The 15,946-nt window shown below is 40.9% G+C and overlaps 1 protein-coding gene across 3 annotated transcripts in view; it reads left to right on the top strand.

Annotated features, from left to right (window-relative positions):
* LOC112556888 (low-density lipoprotein receptor-related protein 4-like) overlaps window positions 1-15,946 on the top strand; it is a 260,038-nt gene that overhangs the window by 236,540 nt on the left and 7,552 nt on the right. For 2 of the 3 annotated variants that reach the window (XM_025226315.1, XM_025226313.1), the window contains exons 1-2: window positions 12,304-14,567; window positions 15,355-15,518. In XM_025226315.1, the coding sequence (XP_025082100.1) occupies window position 15,518 (1 nt within the window). In that variant the 5' untranslated portion in view covers window positions 12,304-14,567; window positions 15,355-15,517. Of the gene's footprint in view, window positions 1-191; window positions 323-663; window positions 824-9,724; window positions 9,847-12,169; window positions 14,568-15,354; window positions 15,519-15,946 lie in introns of those variants that run through there. The other variant, XM_025226312.1, reaches the window with a different exon arrangement.

The raw sequence follows: 15,946 nt of genomic DNA, 5'->3' as shown, positions 1-15,946 counted from the left end.
ACACTCGGGACTTTGAATAAGAGTTACAAGAAGAAACAAAAAAGGTTTTAAAAAAGAAAAAAATCTTAAAACAGAAAAAAAACAAAATCCGTGTGCTTTAATGCGGCAGCTGCAGTTAAAGACAATGAGTAGCTGTTCAAACATAGAAACCTGTCTTAAAATGGTTCTCCGATTCTTTGTACAAACCACAGTGTGCTGTACTGGTGTGACTACAGCAGGAGTAAAATAGAGAGGTGTAACTATGACGGCTCGGACCGTCAGACACTGATTTCCTCCATCGCGCGTCTTAAAAATCCATCTGGTCTTGCTTTGGACACAGAAGGTAAGATGTTTGGTTATTTTTTGTGCACTTTTTACTTATTTTTAATGTTAAGATGATTTTACTTAAATTTTTGTATCATTAGTTATTTCTTTCGCCTTTAAAAACCTAGATTTTCTTTCAGAAAGTTCACTTTCCTCTCTTAACCTGTGTATTTAAGTATTTGTTGCTTGTTTGTATCTCAATTTTCTTTACTTTGCTTAAACACATCCGAAGGTGTACATATTCGTGTCTGTTTATTCCTGATTTCCTCCATACTGTGCATTCGTATGCATGTGAAGAATTAATCTATTAACAACAGCATGGACGTGTGAATGGGTGGATGAATGGATGTGAATGTGAAGGGAGGAGACTTTACTGGGCAGATGTAGGTACACTGCTGATAGGATGGAGGGATCTGGACGGCAGAAATACTGGAGTTTTGTTTAAACATCAGGGCTCGTTTTTTAGGGGCCTGGATATCTACCACAATGAGTTGTTTGTCACAGACTGGGGACCTGAACAGTAAGCACTAAGATTTTTCATGTCTTACAGCAGGAAACAAGGTTGTTTTTAACATTAAGACAGAAGATACAGTATAGAAAAAAAGCTTTAAAACAACATTTTCAAGTAGCAACAGTGAAAACTGTTTTATATATCTTTTCATTTGCCAATGTTTAGAAAATTCCTTATGTAATACTTATACTTAACCTTTTTGTTGGGTAGTAACAAAATTTGAATTTTTAGAACTGTGATGTAAGAGAGAGAGACAGTTTAACGTAGACTCAAAAGGTCTGGGAGTCAATGTGAGGGGCTATCACCCTGACAGTTATACACGTGTACCGTGTTGTGTGAATGTGTGGTCGTGTCACTAAATACTGTTTACTGTAGGCGAGTATTCTATCAGTTGCGCCATTCCCCGAGTAACCTGTATGGAGAATAAAGTTTGTATACTTTGAGAAAGAAGATAAAGGTAAAATTGTAATTCCTTGTCCAGATAAGATAAACCTTTGTATATTCTCTATTCATTTTCTGATTATATTTCTTAACTGCGAGCTATTTTACATGCAAATAATTGAATACTGAGCTAGTAATAGAATTAGTGTTTGAAAAAGATAGAGTTAATGAATGAATGTGTAACGAATATTGTGATGGAGAACTAATTCCAGTAAAATGAGCAGGAACTGCTTAAGGCAGAGAAGAACGGAGGAAAAACGAACTACGCTCGCAAGTAGAAAGAATTCGAATCATCCTTTCATCTACTTTGTAGTCCATAGAGCAGGGGTGGGCAATTAATTTTCCCAAGGGGCCGCATGAGAAACTGGGATGGTTTTAGAGGGCCGGACTAATATAGTTAAAGGCCGAAGTTTTGTGTCCGGAGGAAAGACAGTGGTATCGCCCGTGCGAGGGAAGGTAGGAGTACAGGCGGTGTTGACTATTTGTGTCCAGTCGTCTCAAATTACTACTGAACCTGGACAAAGGCGGGGTAGAGATCAGAGACACCGCCGAGTAGCATGGCCATAACACGTCTTCCTCCTCCGACCATTGTACTTGCCGCAGGGTCTGAGCGATGAGGCGAAACGACTTCTATGTGAACCTACTGTCACAGGCTCTAATTCCTAGCAATGCAATGTCTTTCTGAGCTGAGCTGAGTACTTGGTGTTGGCGGTTAGAAAGCTGAAGTGAAACGGTTTCCAACTGAACACACTGTCAGGGTTAGGACTGAATGTATTCTCCACCAACAAACAAAACTAGAATATACAAAGAAGAGAAGAATGAACAGCGAAAATGACACGAACATAAAAACAACTGAATTTTTGAATTTTCAAACAAAATCAGTGGCTGGAGGCACTATGATACAGATTGATACATAACAAAGCAAAATCACCAGTATAACAATGGAAGCACAGAATTTAACACTATTACTGATCCTTCAATTGATATCACAGAATAACAAACATGTAAAGTGAACAAGATAAAAATCAGCTATAACATACGAGTGACGAGTAGGTCTTGCAGTCTTAGACTGGAAGGAACATGTCTATATAGACAATACATTTATCGGTGTGGAGCTGTACCGTGGTAACAACAATTCAGTTTTGAAAGTACAAACATTGATGGTAAATTATTATCTCATTAATCAATTTGTTATTTAAATTATATTATTAATTTCCAAATCTTCATCCGAACTACTGTCTGTTTCAATTAACATATTTTCCTCATGTTCGGAATCAAATTTGTATTGCTCAACGACACATCTCCAGATATCCTCTACTAAATTATAAGTTTTCTTTTTTAAAGTGCGTTGTCCAAGCTGTCTCCGATTGTGTTGTACACTTGCTTTGTTATAATTGGAAGTAGAGTCTCTATCAACATGTTCATTCCAGTCTAAAACAGCGAGACCCATGCGCATGTCATAGTGCATCGGGCTTTTAATATGAACACGCTTAGGCAGATACATCAGACATATATTATTAAAACTTTCAACATAAAATGTGTCCCTAGACATCACGTAGTCCTCAGGATGTTTATACAGGACATGGCCGTGTAGAAAGTCGCTCAGCAGCTTGACAGCAGCAGGATCAGTCAGCACTATTAGAGATGGTATATAGAGCGATTGCCTGCAAGGTGAGTCTTGGTTACACTGGTCATGGATGTTTTGGAAATGTGTAATACATCCATCCAACAAGTGCCTAAGTCTCACAGGGTCGCCATCGCAATGATCTATACACCAGTACACATGATCTCTGACCGCTGCTGTCTTGTCGCTGAGCTGAGGATGCCACGTCTTGCCGATGTTGACTTTACTACCTTGCGCCAGTTTTTTTCATCCCAGCTTTGATACTCTTAGCGACGTGCACCTCTCGTTGATGTTTCTAACACCTTTATTTTTTACTAACTTATTTATTGTCACGTTACGATCGTGAACGTGTTCATGAATTCTAACACCTGACTCATTCATACTTGCATACATCCTCTCGCATCCCACTGCTCGTGCCGCTGGGTGCACACGTCGTCCTCTTTGGTGATATGCTGGAGGTTTACAACCTTGTGAGTCGACAGTCCTAAAGTAACATGATCAGTGTGATACGAATTTTTCCGGCATGCGTGCCGTGCATCTGTCATCACACTGATCCCCGTCGTCCACAGGAGACTGTTCTGCTGCAAGTGCAGCTGCGACGGACTGGCGCTTCAAGACGTCAACGACTGCAGAAAACCGTGGCAGCCGTTTTCTCAAAATGCATCATTCACATGTCCCAAATTGGCAAAATTAGAAAATTTTTTATATTGAATGGGGATGATCCCCGACGTAATGTACGCAAGGTACATTCTTTCGTTAGCAAAATAACTGTCACCTAGTGGGACGACGAGCTCCAGACGATAGTATGTCTGTTGGCACAGCCCAAAGTGATGGTCAGCACATGCCCATCCATTGTTGAATTATTCACTTCTAGCGAAGACTGGCACGATACTGAATGTGCATGAACTTGATCAATAATATCCTTCACCTTGTCGTGCTCACCAACAAACAAACATGGAATTGCTGATGATGTTTGTTCTTGCATGGGTACATTACCACTATCTTGACTGCAGGGAAACTCAGGACTTTCATCGCTCAAGAAATTATCCAGTAGAGAGGACACAAAAGCAGACCGGGACTTACATCCCGATTTTTTTAGCCCAAGTTCAAACTTATCATTAAATATTTTTCTTGCTTCTTCGTCATCAAAAAACAAGCGTATATCTTTTGTTACAACATTATACTCGTAGGTTTTAACAGTGCCGTCCGCCAAAGTTCTCTTACTGCGTTTCTTTAGTGGCGTTGGGTTTTTCTCCATTGTAAACACTGTTTGGTAAATCCAAGATCCTGTAAAATATGTTAAAATAGTCCTTGAACTAACAGTTATTTTTACCAGTGGGCCTGATGTTTTTTCACGTAAAAATCAGCGCCGACTCACACGGAGAAAAGTCAGTCTTCTGAGTGGATTTTGATCACTTTCTTGGTTTGCGTCCCTATTCTCCCAAGTTTTCTGTCTGAGGCGTAACGGTTGACCACGAGGTAGCGAAGTTTTGAGCTGCGAACTCACTTCCCAAGAGTTGATTGCAAAAAGCCTCGAGTTTGCCTTCAAACTCAAAATCGAAACATCTGGCACGTGGCATTCACGCATTCGATTGGTCAGACATACCACGTGTCCTACCATTACAGCCAATCACACACTACAGTTAGTGTATGACGTAGGTCCCATCAGCCTCTGCGTGTTACGTAATTCAATTGCCTAATTGTCTTAGTTATTCATTTCTAGTTCACGTTGCGTAACATTGTCCTTTCTCTTACGTAATCAAAGTACGTAAGTTTCGCTCTAAGACTTGTCTGTTACGACGATAACACCTCGTGGCTACATCTCACCCTGCCTTACGTCACCGCCATGACGTGAACGGCCACGTGACTATCTGACTCTTCCAGGCTCTCATTCTGTCTGCGTCGTGCTAGTTTGAGTACAAGTTTTTTTTTATTTCATTTTTCGGTTTTGTGGACTCAGGAAGACACAAGCACCGATGACCTCCACAATGGTCGGGTTAGATAAGAAGAGAAGAGACCGTGGGGGCACTATGTTGCAGTCGTGAATTGTTGGCCATTTGTAAAAGTTTGAACATTGCACTCAAACCAAGGTGTACTTTAGGTCAGTTATCAGGAGGAATGAACTAAAAGTATTAAATATTATTATCCCCTCTTATGAGAAAAGAAAGATGTAAGGAAAGACAGTATGTTCAGATAGAAGCCGTTTCGCCTCACTTTTCTTAGACCCTACATCAAGTACTAGTCGGCTGAGAAAGGCGTTTTATTGCTAAATATAGTTTGCAACTGAAACTCGTTTAATTTATTTGTACAGTTTCAAACACCTTCGATCCCCCTTCATCTCATGATTTACGTAACATTCAGATTCCACTGAAAGTCACTGAGCTGAGGGCGCCAGGTCTTGCAGAGGTTCGCTTTTCTACCTTTTCTACCCATTTTTGAAATCTTCACTTTGAGCCAAGAGGTGCACGAGACTGAATGTGTATGCACGTGACCTACAATGTTATTCACCTTGTCGTACTCACCAACAGACAAACATGGACCGTGGGGCCGCTGTTGTAGATGGTGAATGGGCTCTGTGTTACAGGTGTGAATTGTTGCCTATTTGTAAAGGTACGAACATTGCACTCAAAACAGATGTATTTTATGTCAGTCACCAGGGGAAAATATTGAATATTATCATCCCTTATCAGTGAAGAAAGATATAGAGAGATATAAACAGATAGACGAAAGCATTCAAAATAAAGTTTTAAAATGCGGTTGTCTTTGTGTTTGTGTAATTTCCGCTGTTCATCTCTTTCTCCCTTATTTTTATTTGATGGAGAATACATTCAATTGTCGGTCCTAACCCTGACAGTATGTTCAGTTGCAAACCGTTTCACTCCAGCTTTCTAACCGCCAACACCAGTACTCGAAACACGTTTTATGGCTCGGTTTATCGCTTGCGATCTCCACCCTGCCTCGGGGCCAGGGTAGCAATTAGGGAAGACTGACCGCTGGTACTGACCCCGTGTACTCCTACCTTCCCTCGCACGGGCGAAACCATTTGAAAACACGCCCATTTCGACTTCGGCCTTTAACTCAGTTTTACCCAATACTGTATATATATATATAGTATATATACTGGCGGGCGGGCCAGCGGGCGGGCCAGCGGGCGGGCGGGCCGGTCAGAGACAGGAGGCGGGCCGGATCCGGCCCGCGGGCCGGCGTTTGCCCAGGTCTGCCATAGAGGGACAGCACCGAGATATTACAGAGGTTCTACACCAGTCACAAAGGGACTGCACCGAGATATTACAGAGGCTCTCCCCCAACTGCAGTTTTCACGGGACTTGGTTCAGCAGGCGGAACTACTCGAGCTGTCATCCGTGGCTCATCCGTGTTTCAGAGAATATTGAGATTGTACTGGGAGGCGGCGAAATTATCGCTACTCCCTGATGAACGAATAGAATCCTCTAGCTCATAGTTTTCTTCGTGGGTGTGTTGTGATAAACAAAGGATAGTTCATAACACAGAGACAAGGACTGCTACCCTTACATAGAAAGGCGGCATAATGTAGCATGTTGGTTTGTATAGCGATTTCCTCACACTTACAGACGGGGTGAAAGTGCTAGACATGAATGTCCACAGCTCATGGCGATGGACGGAGCCACACTAATGTGGGAGAACAGTCTCATGTTGTAGCTGCTTGGTTAATAGAACTTCTTTTTGTACATAAGACAGCTCGTGATGTAAGTTTTCTACAATTACAATGATGACAATTATCAACTTTATTGGTCCGAATGGGCAATTTAAACATGGGAAGGTGCTCTAGTTACAGTAAGTTAACAATAAAAGTAGAACAAGTTCACTGCAAGGTACAGCGTTAATATGTACCTGAGCAACTGAAAGGAAGGCACATAATATATATATAATAAGCAAACAACAACTTGCATCAAGAATAATTATGTGCGCGTCTACAACATCACACACCACTGACACTTCATCTGAGGATGAGCAACTGGACTGTAGATGGCACAAATGATTTCAGGTGTCTGTTACTTTTACATCAGGGCATGGAATATTGTCTACCTGAACTTAATACAAATTATCTCATTGCTAGCACATGTTCAGGTATTGACAAAATGCGTGACGCTTTCCTAACTGTTTCTTAATCACAAAAAGAAGCTAAACCCCTCTGTCCGACACCAATTATATTAGAACAGATGTGAACAATACTGTTCAGACTGTTCCTATCATGGACAGAGAGATTGCAAAACAGCATACAAATGAAAATTATAAAAGACCCTCAATAAACGACTGGTACAAACGGCCTCAGATTGCTTAACTAACGGAAAGACTTTTGAGCTCTCTCAGAAGGAACATTCTTTGTTGGCAATGTTTTACAATGTCTTCGGTGTTTAAATTACATTTGAGCTGGCAATCAAAAGTAGTTCGAAGAGTTAACAATTTCAACAGGCTTACTGTGCAACCCACTGGGAGCAACAAGATCCTCTTTGATTCTACTAAAACTTCGTTTGTTTTGTCTACATTTAACTCCAGAAAGTTCTCGCCGCACCCCTGTGCAAATTTTGCGACCAAACAGCTGCTGGTGATGTAGTGTCGTACACTCTGTGCTAGAGCGGGTCTTACGCACCTCTTGAGTGAGTTGTGAGCAGTCACGATTCCAAGAGAGACTCACAGCGGAGAATGTGAACACCTTGAACAGACCTCCTTTACAACTTTCCTCCTCGAGAGCCCAGTGCGAAGACGAAAATTTTTCGCCGATCACAATACTAAATCCTCATTTGCGATGATCATCCTCTCTCGGGATTGGTCAAACATACTACACACACTTACTTCGACCATTCTGCTACCTAGCTACATCCAATCACTACATAGGTAACACATGATGAACAGGTGGCCACTTTCACTCGCCCCTGCCCACACTGCACCCCTCCTCACTAGTAACGCGTTCTGCGACTGTGGCGCCATCCCGTCTGGCTTCCTATTCACTACCTGTGTCCAGCGGGTGACAATAACAAGCAGCTCTGTTGTCCTGCTCTAGGTATACCGCTGCTTTACAATTAACGGGCGTATTCCGATTGCTGCTCTCCCCTTATGTGAGAGATCTGCAGCGACACCTACAGGCCTGCATTACGACCTGACCCTGCTCTATGTCCGCGGTTAACAGGCTTAGTGATTCCATGGGAGATAAGCGGTGGTAAGACTTCTTGGCCTGTTGTCCATCCGACGGCCCACTACCGCCAAAGGCCGACTACTGTGTCGCCGCCTCAACGCCACCTATACAGCTAACTCATCCCCACAGCTACCCGTTCCACCTTCAGGCAGTCTTTTTACTAGCGCGTCCGCTCGACTAGTGGAGGGAGTAGAAGTGCGGCACCAACACTATAGCCCTGCTCCTTATAATCATGTGAAACACAAAGAAGAGGAAATCAGCATGAACAGTTTTAAGGCAAATGACTGACAGAGGGATCTTTAAGATCCTCAGAAGAAACCGTTAGGCAGCAAAGACCGGAAGTCAACTGATGAGCAAAATTCACAGAAGTAAACTAAAGTCAAACAGTCCTGCACAGCAACAAGGCAACGAAAAAAAAGCAGCCGCCTACACATTGGGCTCCACGTGGAAGAAAGATAGAGAAATGAAAGTAGTTTATTGTTTCTGAAAGGAAATTAGCGGATCCATCATCATAAGTTATATGAGTTTTCAAAAAATCGAATTTTGTAAACGGTGACCAGAAAGGTATGCCAGTAGAGAACTGTGTGATAGTATATACAGAATGAGCGATAGGTGGAGAAGGTCGATATAAAATCATACATAAAAATATCGAGGAGTTCATGTGTTTATGTTTTTGTATTCTCCACCCCCGCATGACGTTCTGTGGTGATTTTAATATTTAAAATAAAGTGATTGTAATCATTTCAGTAATTAATACTTTAAATACATGGCTTTAAAAAAAGGAAAATTAATATTAAAGAATAATTGGTACTAGAATAAAAGGACACTAGGCCAATAAGAAAATTCTATTGGGCACTTTTGACCGGTTCCTGTCATTGGGAGGGGCAGGGGGCACCTGCATTAATGTAGCATCTGACAGGACAAGCCACTCTTGCCTATAGAGGGCGACAGTGAGCAGGTCCTGTACAGGATGACTAGTCATGTACGCCATAACAAGAGGTTTACAAGCTCACAGAGATATTAAAAAAAAATGCTGGCACATTAATCACGAACCAAACGAATCTTCAAGAACATTTTGTATATTTTCAAAATTTTTGAATGTTGTCATCGAAAACTTTTAAACTAATAGTTTTGTTAATAAGATTAAAATCATGTGCTTACAAATAACGGAACCATTCCAAATACTACAATTTAAAGCTAAAAATTTTTGCTCCTGTTATAAAAAACTTGATTGCTTATATTTTATTTTGTCGTGCATCATTATTATTAACTATATAAAACAAACCAAATTGGTAGTGCTCTGCATACGAGACATTTTTGTTATATTTTGTATTTCTCTGTTTCCACTCACTACCACCAGCTTTCACCATGTGATCCTTCACAGAGCCAGCGCTTGCGGGTAGGGGGGGGGGGACCGCCTAAGGCCCCACGCCTGATTGGGGAGGAGGTGAATTAACACGTGCACCATGGAAATAAGACAGTCCGTCATTTTTATTGCCCTGCTCTGTATGTTGTGCCGCTTTCCAAAAGCCCCGCAATTTTATTTTCTTAAAGCCCTGCATCCCCCTAGCGCCGACTCTGTCTCTTAGTAAGCCAACAAATACATCAAAATAAAATGGACATGATACAGCTAGAAAAAGGTTGTACTCATTTAAATATTGTTTTTGTACAGACATCTGGCAGAAACAACACACATCTATCGCATTGGAAAAAATGGAGCAATGAGGGAGACTGTACAAGTTAAAGGGAGAGTAAACGATGTTCGGGTCTATGCCGAGGAAAGAACACATACAGGTGAGTAAACATTCGGTAGTGGCAGAAAATTTAAGTGAAAAAAAAAGGTGAGTCTAATGTAGAAATGTACAGATTAGACTTTTCTCTGATGGCTCCTATATTTGTCTGTTTTTCTGGACTTTATTTACTCGCACCTCAAAAAGCAAGAAAACTTTCTGTACAGATATACATTTTCTTCACTCATATTTACTCATTTATCTGCTGTGCACGCCACTTGGGATTGTCTTGACCAGTGGTGAGCGGGTCAACTCCTTCACATTCGCCATTCAGTTGCTTTACTGTCCACTACGGCGTCGCTTCTTCTCCTAAAGGGCGGACAAACATGACAACAACAGCAGTTCGTGCTTCTTCACCGTAACAAGAAAAGGTCCCAATGTACCAGCGTGCCAATCGTGCTTTGTACTAAGTGATTAGTTTTGTCATCCTTGTAGCAGATTCGTATCATCCTCCTCCGGCAATTGGCTACAAAGGCCTGTACTGCCAGGTGCATATTGGCAGTTACAGTGACACACACTTGTACACCAAGAGGGGAATATAGCGGAACTTGTACATGTGCCTGGCATTTTTACATGATGAGCTGGACTTGTCAGTGGTCTGGAAAGTTAGATTTTTATAAACACGATTCTTTCAATGAAACTTACTGGTTGGGTTGCATTTCCTACCCATGTCCACCCTGTTACTGTTGTGATCATGACAGGATGTCCGCAGTCAGCTGTCATGGTTGAACATAGTGGCCTTTAGGTGCTTCTAACTGTTCAAATCCTTGAGCTGTATTCTGTTCTGTGAAATTCCTAGTTTGTGCCACTGGTGTTAATATGACCTTGTTCTTGTTAGTGTTGGTCTCCATTCGTATATAAAGCATTGTAAAAATTCCACGCCGCTCTGAAAAGAATGATATTTCACGTTCGAACTCCTGTACCTCATCTCCCTTTGTTTTATACATCACACAGAAAGCAAAAATATCAGCCTTATTATCTCAAAATTTGCTAATATTATGAAATCTGCTAACACAAAGTATCGTGTGTCACAGTCATGGTTCAACACAGGTCGGGGTAGGGCAAGGAAGGGATGGGAGGGAGGAGGTCCTGAGGATATTCTTGCCCTAGGTAATTCTTTGCCCACCGTGGTGAAGGTTAGTTCTAGACTAACCCTGCGTCCTTTCTACTCAGGCTTTTATGTCTCTCTTTCCGATGTGTTTTAATGGTTGTTTTGTGTCAGTCGTAGCGGACGAGCTGACAGGTGATAATATTGCAAGAGAGGCTCTGGAGGGGCTACCTAAAGTGGGAGAGGTTTTTGCTAAGTTCCGGAGAGCATTGAACTGTACCGCGCTGTGTTCCTAAAGCTTAAATCCAATTTTAAAAATCAAGTCGGTTTTTTTTTAAATCTTCCATCATTCGTCCTCCATCTCAAATCATCAGTCAGTGTTTTCAAATGGTCTTCTTCAGTCCAGCATATTGTCGAATCGTCAACAGTCTACATTCCAATGGAGGTCTTAGTTAATCGTCCTCGTCCTCGTCAGTCATCATATCCGTCGCTGTCATCGCCATCTGTGAGTTCCGTGGACGGATAGCTGCAGCCATTGAGGATGACGGACATCGCAGGCTTTACACAGGCTGAGCGCCTCTTTCTTCTATATCTCCTCTTGTTACCTGCGTATGCTTAGCACTTATCAGCCCTCTCTAGCCTACCTGCTACTTCTGAGGCGTGTTTGCCTCTTACAGCGATTGGGGAGGGGGGTGCTTTTCAGCATGTGACGTCAGAGGTCAGTTGAGTTTTGAGCTCAAGCGTGAAGTGCTGAGGCTTGTGCGGGTGTTAAACAATTTGTTGTGATTAAAGAGCTGGGTTGTTTGTTCGTCTGTTTATGTTTTGTTCTGCCTTTTCTTCTTTTTCTTCTTTCTCTCATAATTGATAGCTGATTAAAAACCTGTATTTTATATTGTACTCACGAGTCTTTGCGCATTCCTTCCTTCAGGAGCGATTGGTTTTGTCGCTAGCTTCTAACGTGCGAGTGTCGGTGTGTCGGTGTGACTGTGTGTGTGTATGTCGGTGTGTCTGTGTGCGTAAGGCCCTCAGCACTCGACTGCGTTACACGACCTAAAGTTCACTTAGAAAATGTGTTTTATGCTTACCTTCATTAGATTTCATAGGACTGTCAAATCATTGTGTGTATTGAGCTTTAAGGTTTGTATTTTATGATACGCAAAAGCTTCTCTTCTCTGTCCTGCAAATTGATAAAGAACAGTTCATCTTTAAACAACCTTTATGTCGAAACCTGTTGCTGTGTTAATATTTTAAGCTGTTAACCACGTGTTCATGTTTTCAGTATCTACCTCGTCGGCACTAACAAGCGATAAAACAACAAGAAGTGAAACTACAGGTAGTGTTGAAAGTTTCTTTTATTTTTCTTTTTGGTTGGTTGGTTTATTTATTCGGCAAGTGTTTTCACCTTGAGGGGATTTCACACTATGAGAGACAGGAAGGGGGGAAGAACCCAGAGTACCTGGAGAAAACTCTCGAAGCCCAGCCCTGTAAACAAATTAGGTGACACATAGGATGTCACATACAGAGAGTGTCCCTAGCCGAGATCTGAACCCTCAGCTCTTACTGAAGTGGCACCAAGCGAGTGATTTAATCACTACACTAGCGAGCCACCCTACTACAGTACTACTGAATGTGTAGACATGAAGATAATATATATAGATATTGCCGTAACATCAGATCTCTTTGTGTATGTGTTTTAGTTTGAAACGTTTAAAAACAAATTGTTTTGTATCACAAACTTGTGAAATGTGTATCTTTGTAAATGAGAGATTACCTCCCTTTTATTGCAAAGCGTCTATCTCCGTGGCCGATGTCTTGTCGCCGAATATTTTATGCATCGCTTAACCTCTGACCCCGTTAGCAGCTGGCGTGCGGGTCGCGACTATTTTTGTCGCACACATGGTTTTTGCACTGTTCGCGCATGCGTACACCAAGTCAGTGCAAATATAAAAGAAAAACCGTGTGAGAAAAAAGTAGTCGTGCGTGGGTCATGTCGCCCCGTTCTAACTCCTTGTAGCTATTGGACCGTCGACATTTGCATACGTCCTTGACATTCCATCGTGGGGGAATGACTTGGGAAATCCGCGCATGCGCATGCGCAAACCAAAAAACGTCATTTCTATATTTATATCATCGTCAGAAGTCTAGAACATGTACCACCAGTTTATAAATTACGAGAGACGAGCTGGTCAAACAAGGAATTATGGATGTTGCTAGAAGAGGTTTGTACTTAACAGTTGTTTGTGCTCAGTTTGCTTTGTTCCTCAAGTTGAGAGACTGTCCAAGCCACATTGTTTAATTTGTTTGTCCTAAAATTCTTGTGTTACATTCGTGTGGCTATCCTCGTAGTCAGTTCTTATATATCTTGAAACGTTTTATTTCTGTCTTTTCTTTGTTATTATGTGAGGTTGAAAAGAGTGTATTTAACGATGTCACTGACGAATGGAATAAGTAATAAAAAGGCCTCAATGTGGCAGCGAACTGCGGATAAACTTCTGCCTGTTGCGGCTTAGAACATCGAAAGTTACAGGGGGTGGACAGCAACTGACTGTGAATACGACAACATCATATTTGATATTTTAGGCCAAGGGTCAAACCTTACAGATGGCATAAAGTCTCTCTATATTTTATAGCAAATCAAAATATATGTTAAATCTTTTTATCTTTTGTTTGTGTGATCGATGTGTAACTTTTTCACCTTTAAAGGAATTTGACTTCTGATTGTTGCTAGCCACTTTTTCCTATTCCCGTAGATAAGTTCGTGTAGAACATTTTTATTTGAAACAGCGATGTAAACCCGGAATTCCACTCTTAGCTGAAGGACTTTTCTAGTAGTTTTATAGACCTTCGGAAAGATACTATCCAAAGTTAGATGAATTTCCCATTTCTATCCAAATAATAATTATAACAACACCTTGTAAAGTGCAACACCACGACCAGGATAGATCGCTCTCGCTGCGAGACCAGAAATGACAAATGAACAGAAAGTGGACAGTGAGTTGTGTACAGACAGAAGGTAAAGCAATGGATGAAGATATGAAGGACACAGTAAACGGTTGGAGCTGTACTTGATGGTTAACATGACAGACACTATTGTCAGGGAGTTAAGGATGATTATTCGGGGAAAGTACTTTGTGAACAGTGTTTTCAGAGAGCAGATGAATGTAGCCTTGTAGTCCGAGTGGCGAATGTGAAGAGAGGTCCACTGATTAGCAGCACAGACGGAGGACATCTGATGAGATGTCAGAGGTCAGAATCGTGAACACGTGGGTACAAGGATACGCTTAATTAATATACGGTTCCAGCCCTGCTATTGGCCGTCTGCACAAGGTAAACATGTGTATGTACAGTCCTGTTGTATATATTATGGTTCTTTATCTGCTCACGATGATGTCAGTAAGCTTGTGTCTCGCGAGAAAAAGTAACAGTTATTGTGATGTTTGTTTACAAGGACGCCGGCACACAGACAGCAGCCAGTTACAATTTAACTTTTGCTTAGTTTATTGCTTGTGAGCTCAAAACAAAATTCTATATTTGTTGTCAACAAAAATATACAGTAAAGATGTCTTGTATTGTTATGATCAGGTCTTTGATTCAATTAATAATATTAACATATTAGTGTGTTACAGCCTTGCAAATTAAGCAGACTGATGGAGGACAAGATCAACATAATACCACAGGTCAGTCTGATGTTTGCTGGTAATTATGGGGTGAGTGACCTACGAGTCAAAGGATTTATTTATAGACTTTACATTCATTTTAGCCAATGGGCTGTACTATAAAGCTAGCGTGAGTGCAACATTTTTCTGGGACATCTTTCTTCAAGATTTATGCTCATCATATTTACAATTTTCTGAATCAGAGAAAGACAAATATTTGTCAAAATCTGAGACTTAAATACTGTTCCACTTGTAAGAATTCTGATCCCCACTACCAGGGTCTTCTAATATCGACCCTTAGAGTATCACCAAGACAATAAGAATCGGTAATCGCTAGTTTGTATCTCTTTCCCTTTTGTTTATTGAATTAATATTGTTATTATTAAAACCAATAAACATTTTTTGGTTTGAGTAAAATTAAACTTTGTAATAAAGTTTATAATAAATAAAAAGCATTAAATAGTTTCACACTAAAAAAATCTACCTTCAAATCATTATTCAATAACTCGAGCCATGAACCAGTCAATCATTTATTTGTACAATCATTGTTCTTAACCACTTGTTCTAGGAGTCCCGCGTGCTCCTAGCTCTGAAACTGTAATTAAAAGGAAATGCCATCTTGATTGTGTCTTATTATTTGTATCTAAAGGTTATTTTATGAATGAGTCATATGTGTAGTTTTTTTTTTCAAAAGACTGAATTTTGTTCACTGTAAGATAAAGCATAACAAAATATTTGCTGAAATGTGATAGAAATTATTACAAGATAGAATTTATGATTTGTAAAAGACAATTTTCCTGTTTGCTAGACACAAGTCAATAAATAATAAAGACTTCAAGCCAGAAATAAGAGGACAGGTCCTGTCCAGTACCACGAAACTTTCATACAAGCTTCTTAGTCACTCCTTGAAGGACTTTCAAGTGCAGTTTGGGCGGTGGACTTTAGGCTCAAGTGTCCTCATCACATCATCAAGTATGTCTTCATGTTTAAGCCGTTCGCAAAGCATGCCAACGACTTTTGTGGGAAGTGTTTTTCTAGATGTTGTAAGCGTGTAGTTTGACATCAGAGGTTGCCTGATTTATGATTGGGAAGTAATTTTTTTAGTGGGTTAAGGGTTTGCCATCAGCTCCCAAATTATCCGTTACCTTGACGATGTAGGAGTCGCCACCTACTACACTAAAGAAATTGCCAATGTCCGAAGACTTACTTTTGTGAATTGAGCGCTGCGGTTACAGATTTGAAGTATAATTACTTTGATATATATATATATAAACTAGATACATTTATAGGAGCGGTAGAAGAACGGTACATATATCAACAGCCAACATCAAACAGGAAGTGGTCATCCCTCAGCTTAGGGTGGGGTCACATGCATCCATTATTCTTCAAAATCGTCCTTA

Source organism: Pomacea canaliculata, linkage group LG2, assembly GCF_003073045.1.
Source record: "Pomacea canaliculata isolate SZHN2017 linkage group LG2, ASM307304v1, whole genome shotgun sequence".
Taxonomy (NCBI): Eukaryota; Metazoa; Mollusca; class Gastropoda; order Architaenioglossa; family Ampullariidae; genus Pomacea; species Pomacea canaliculata.
Note: the sequence above shows the minus strand (reverse complement) of the source record. Positions and strands in the feature narration are given on the sequence as shown.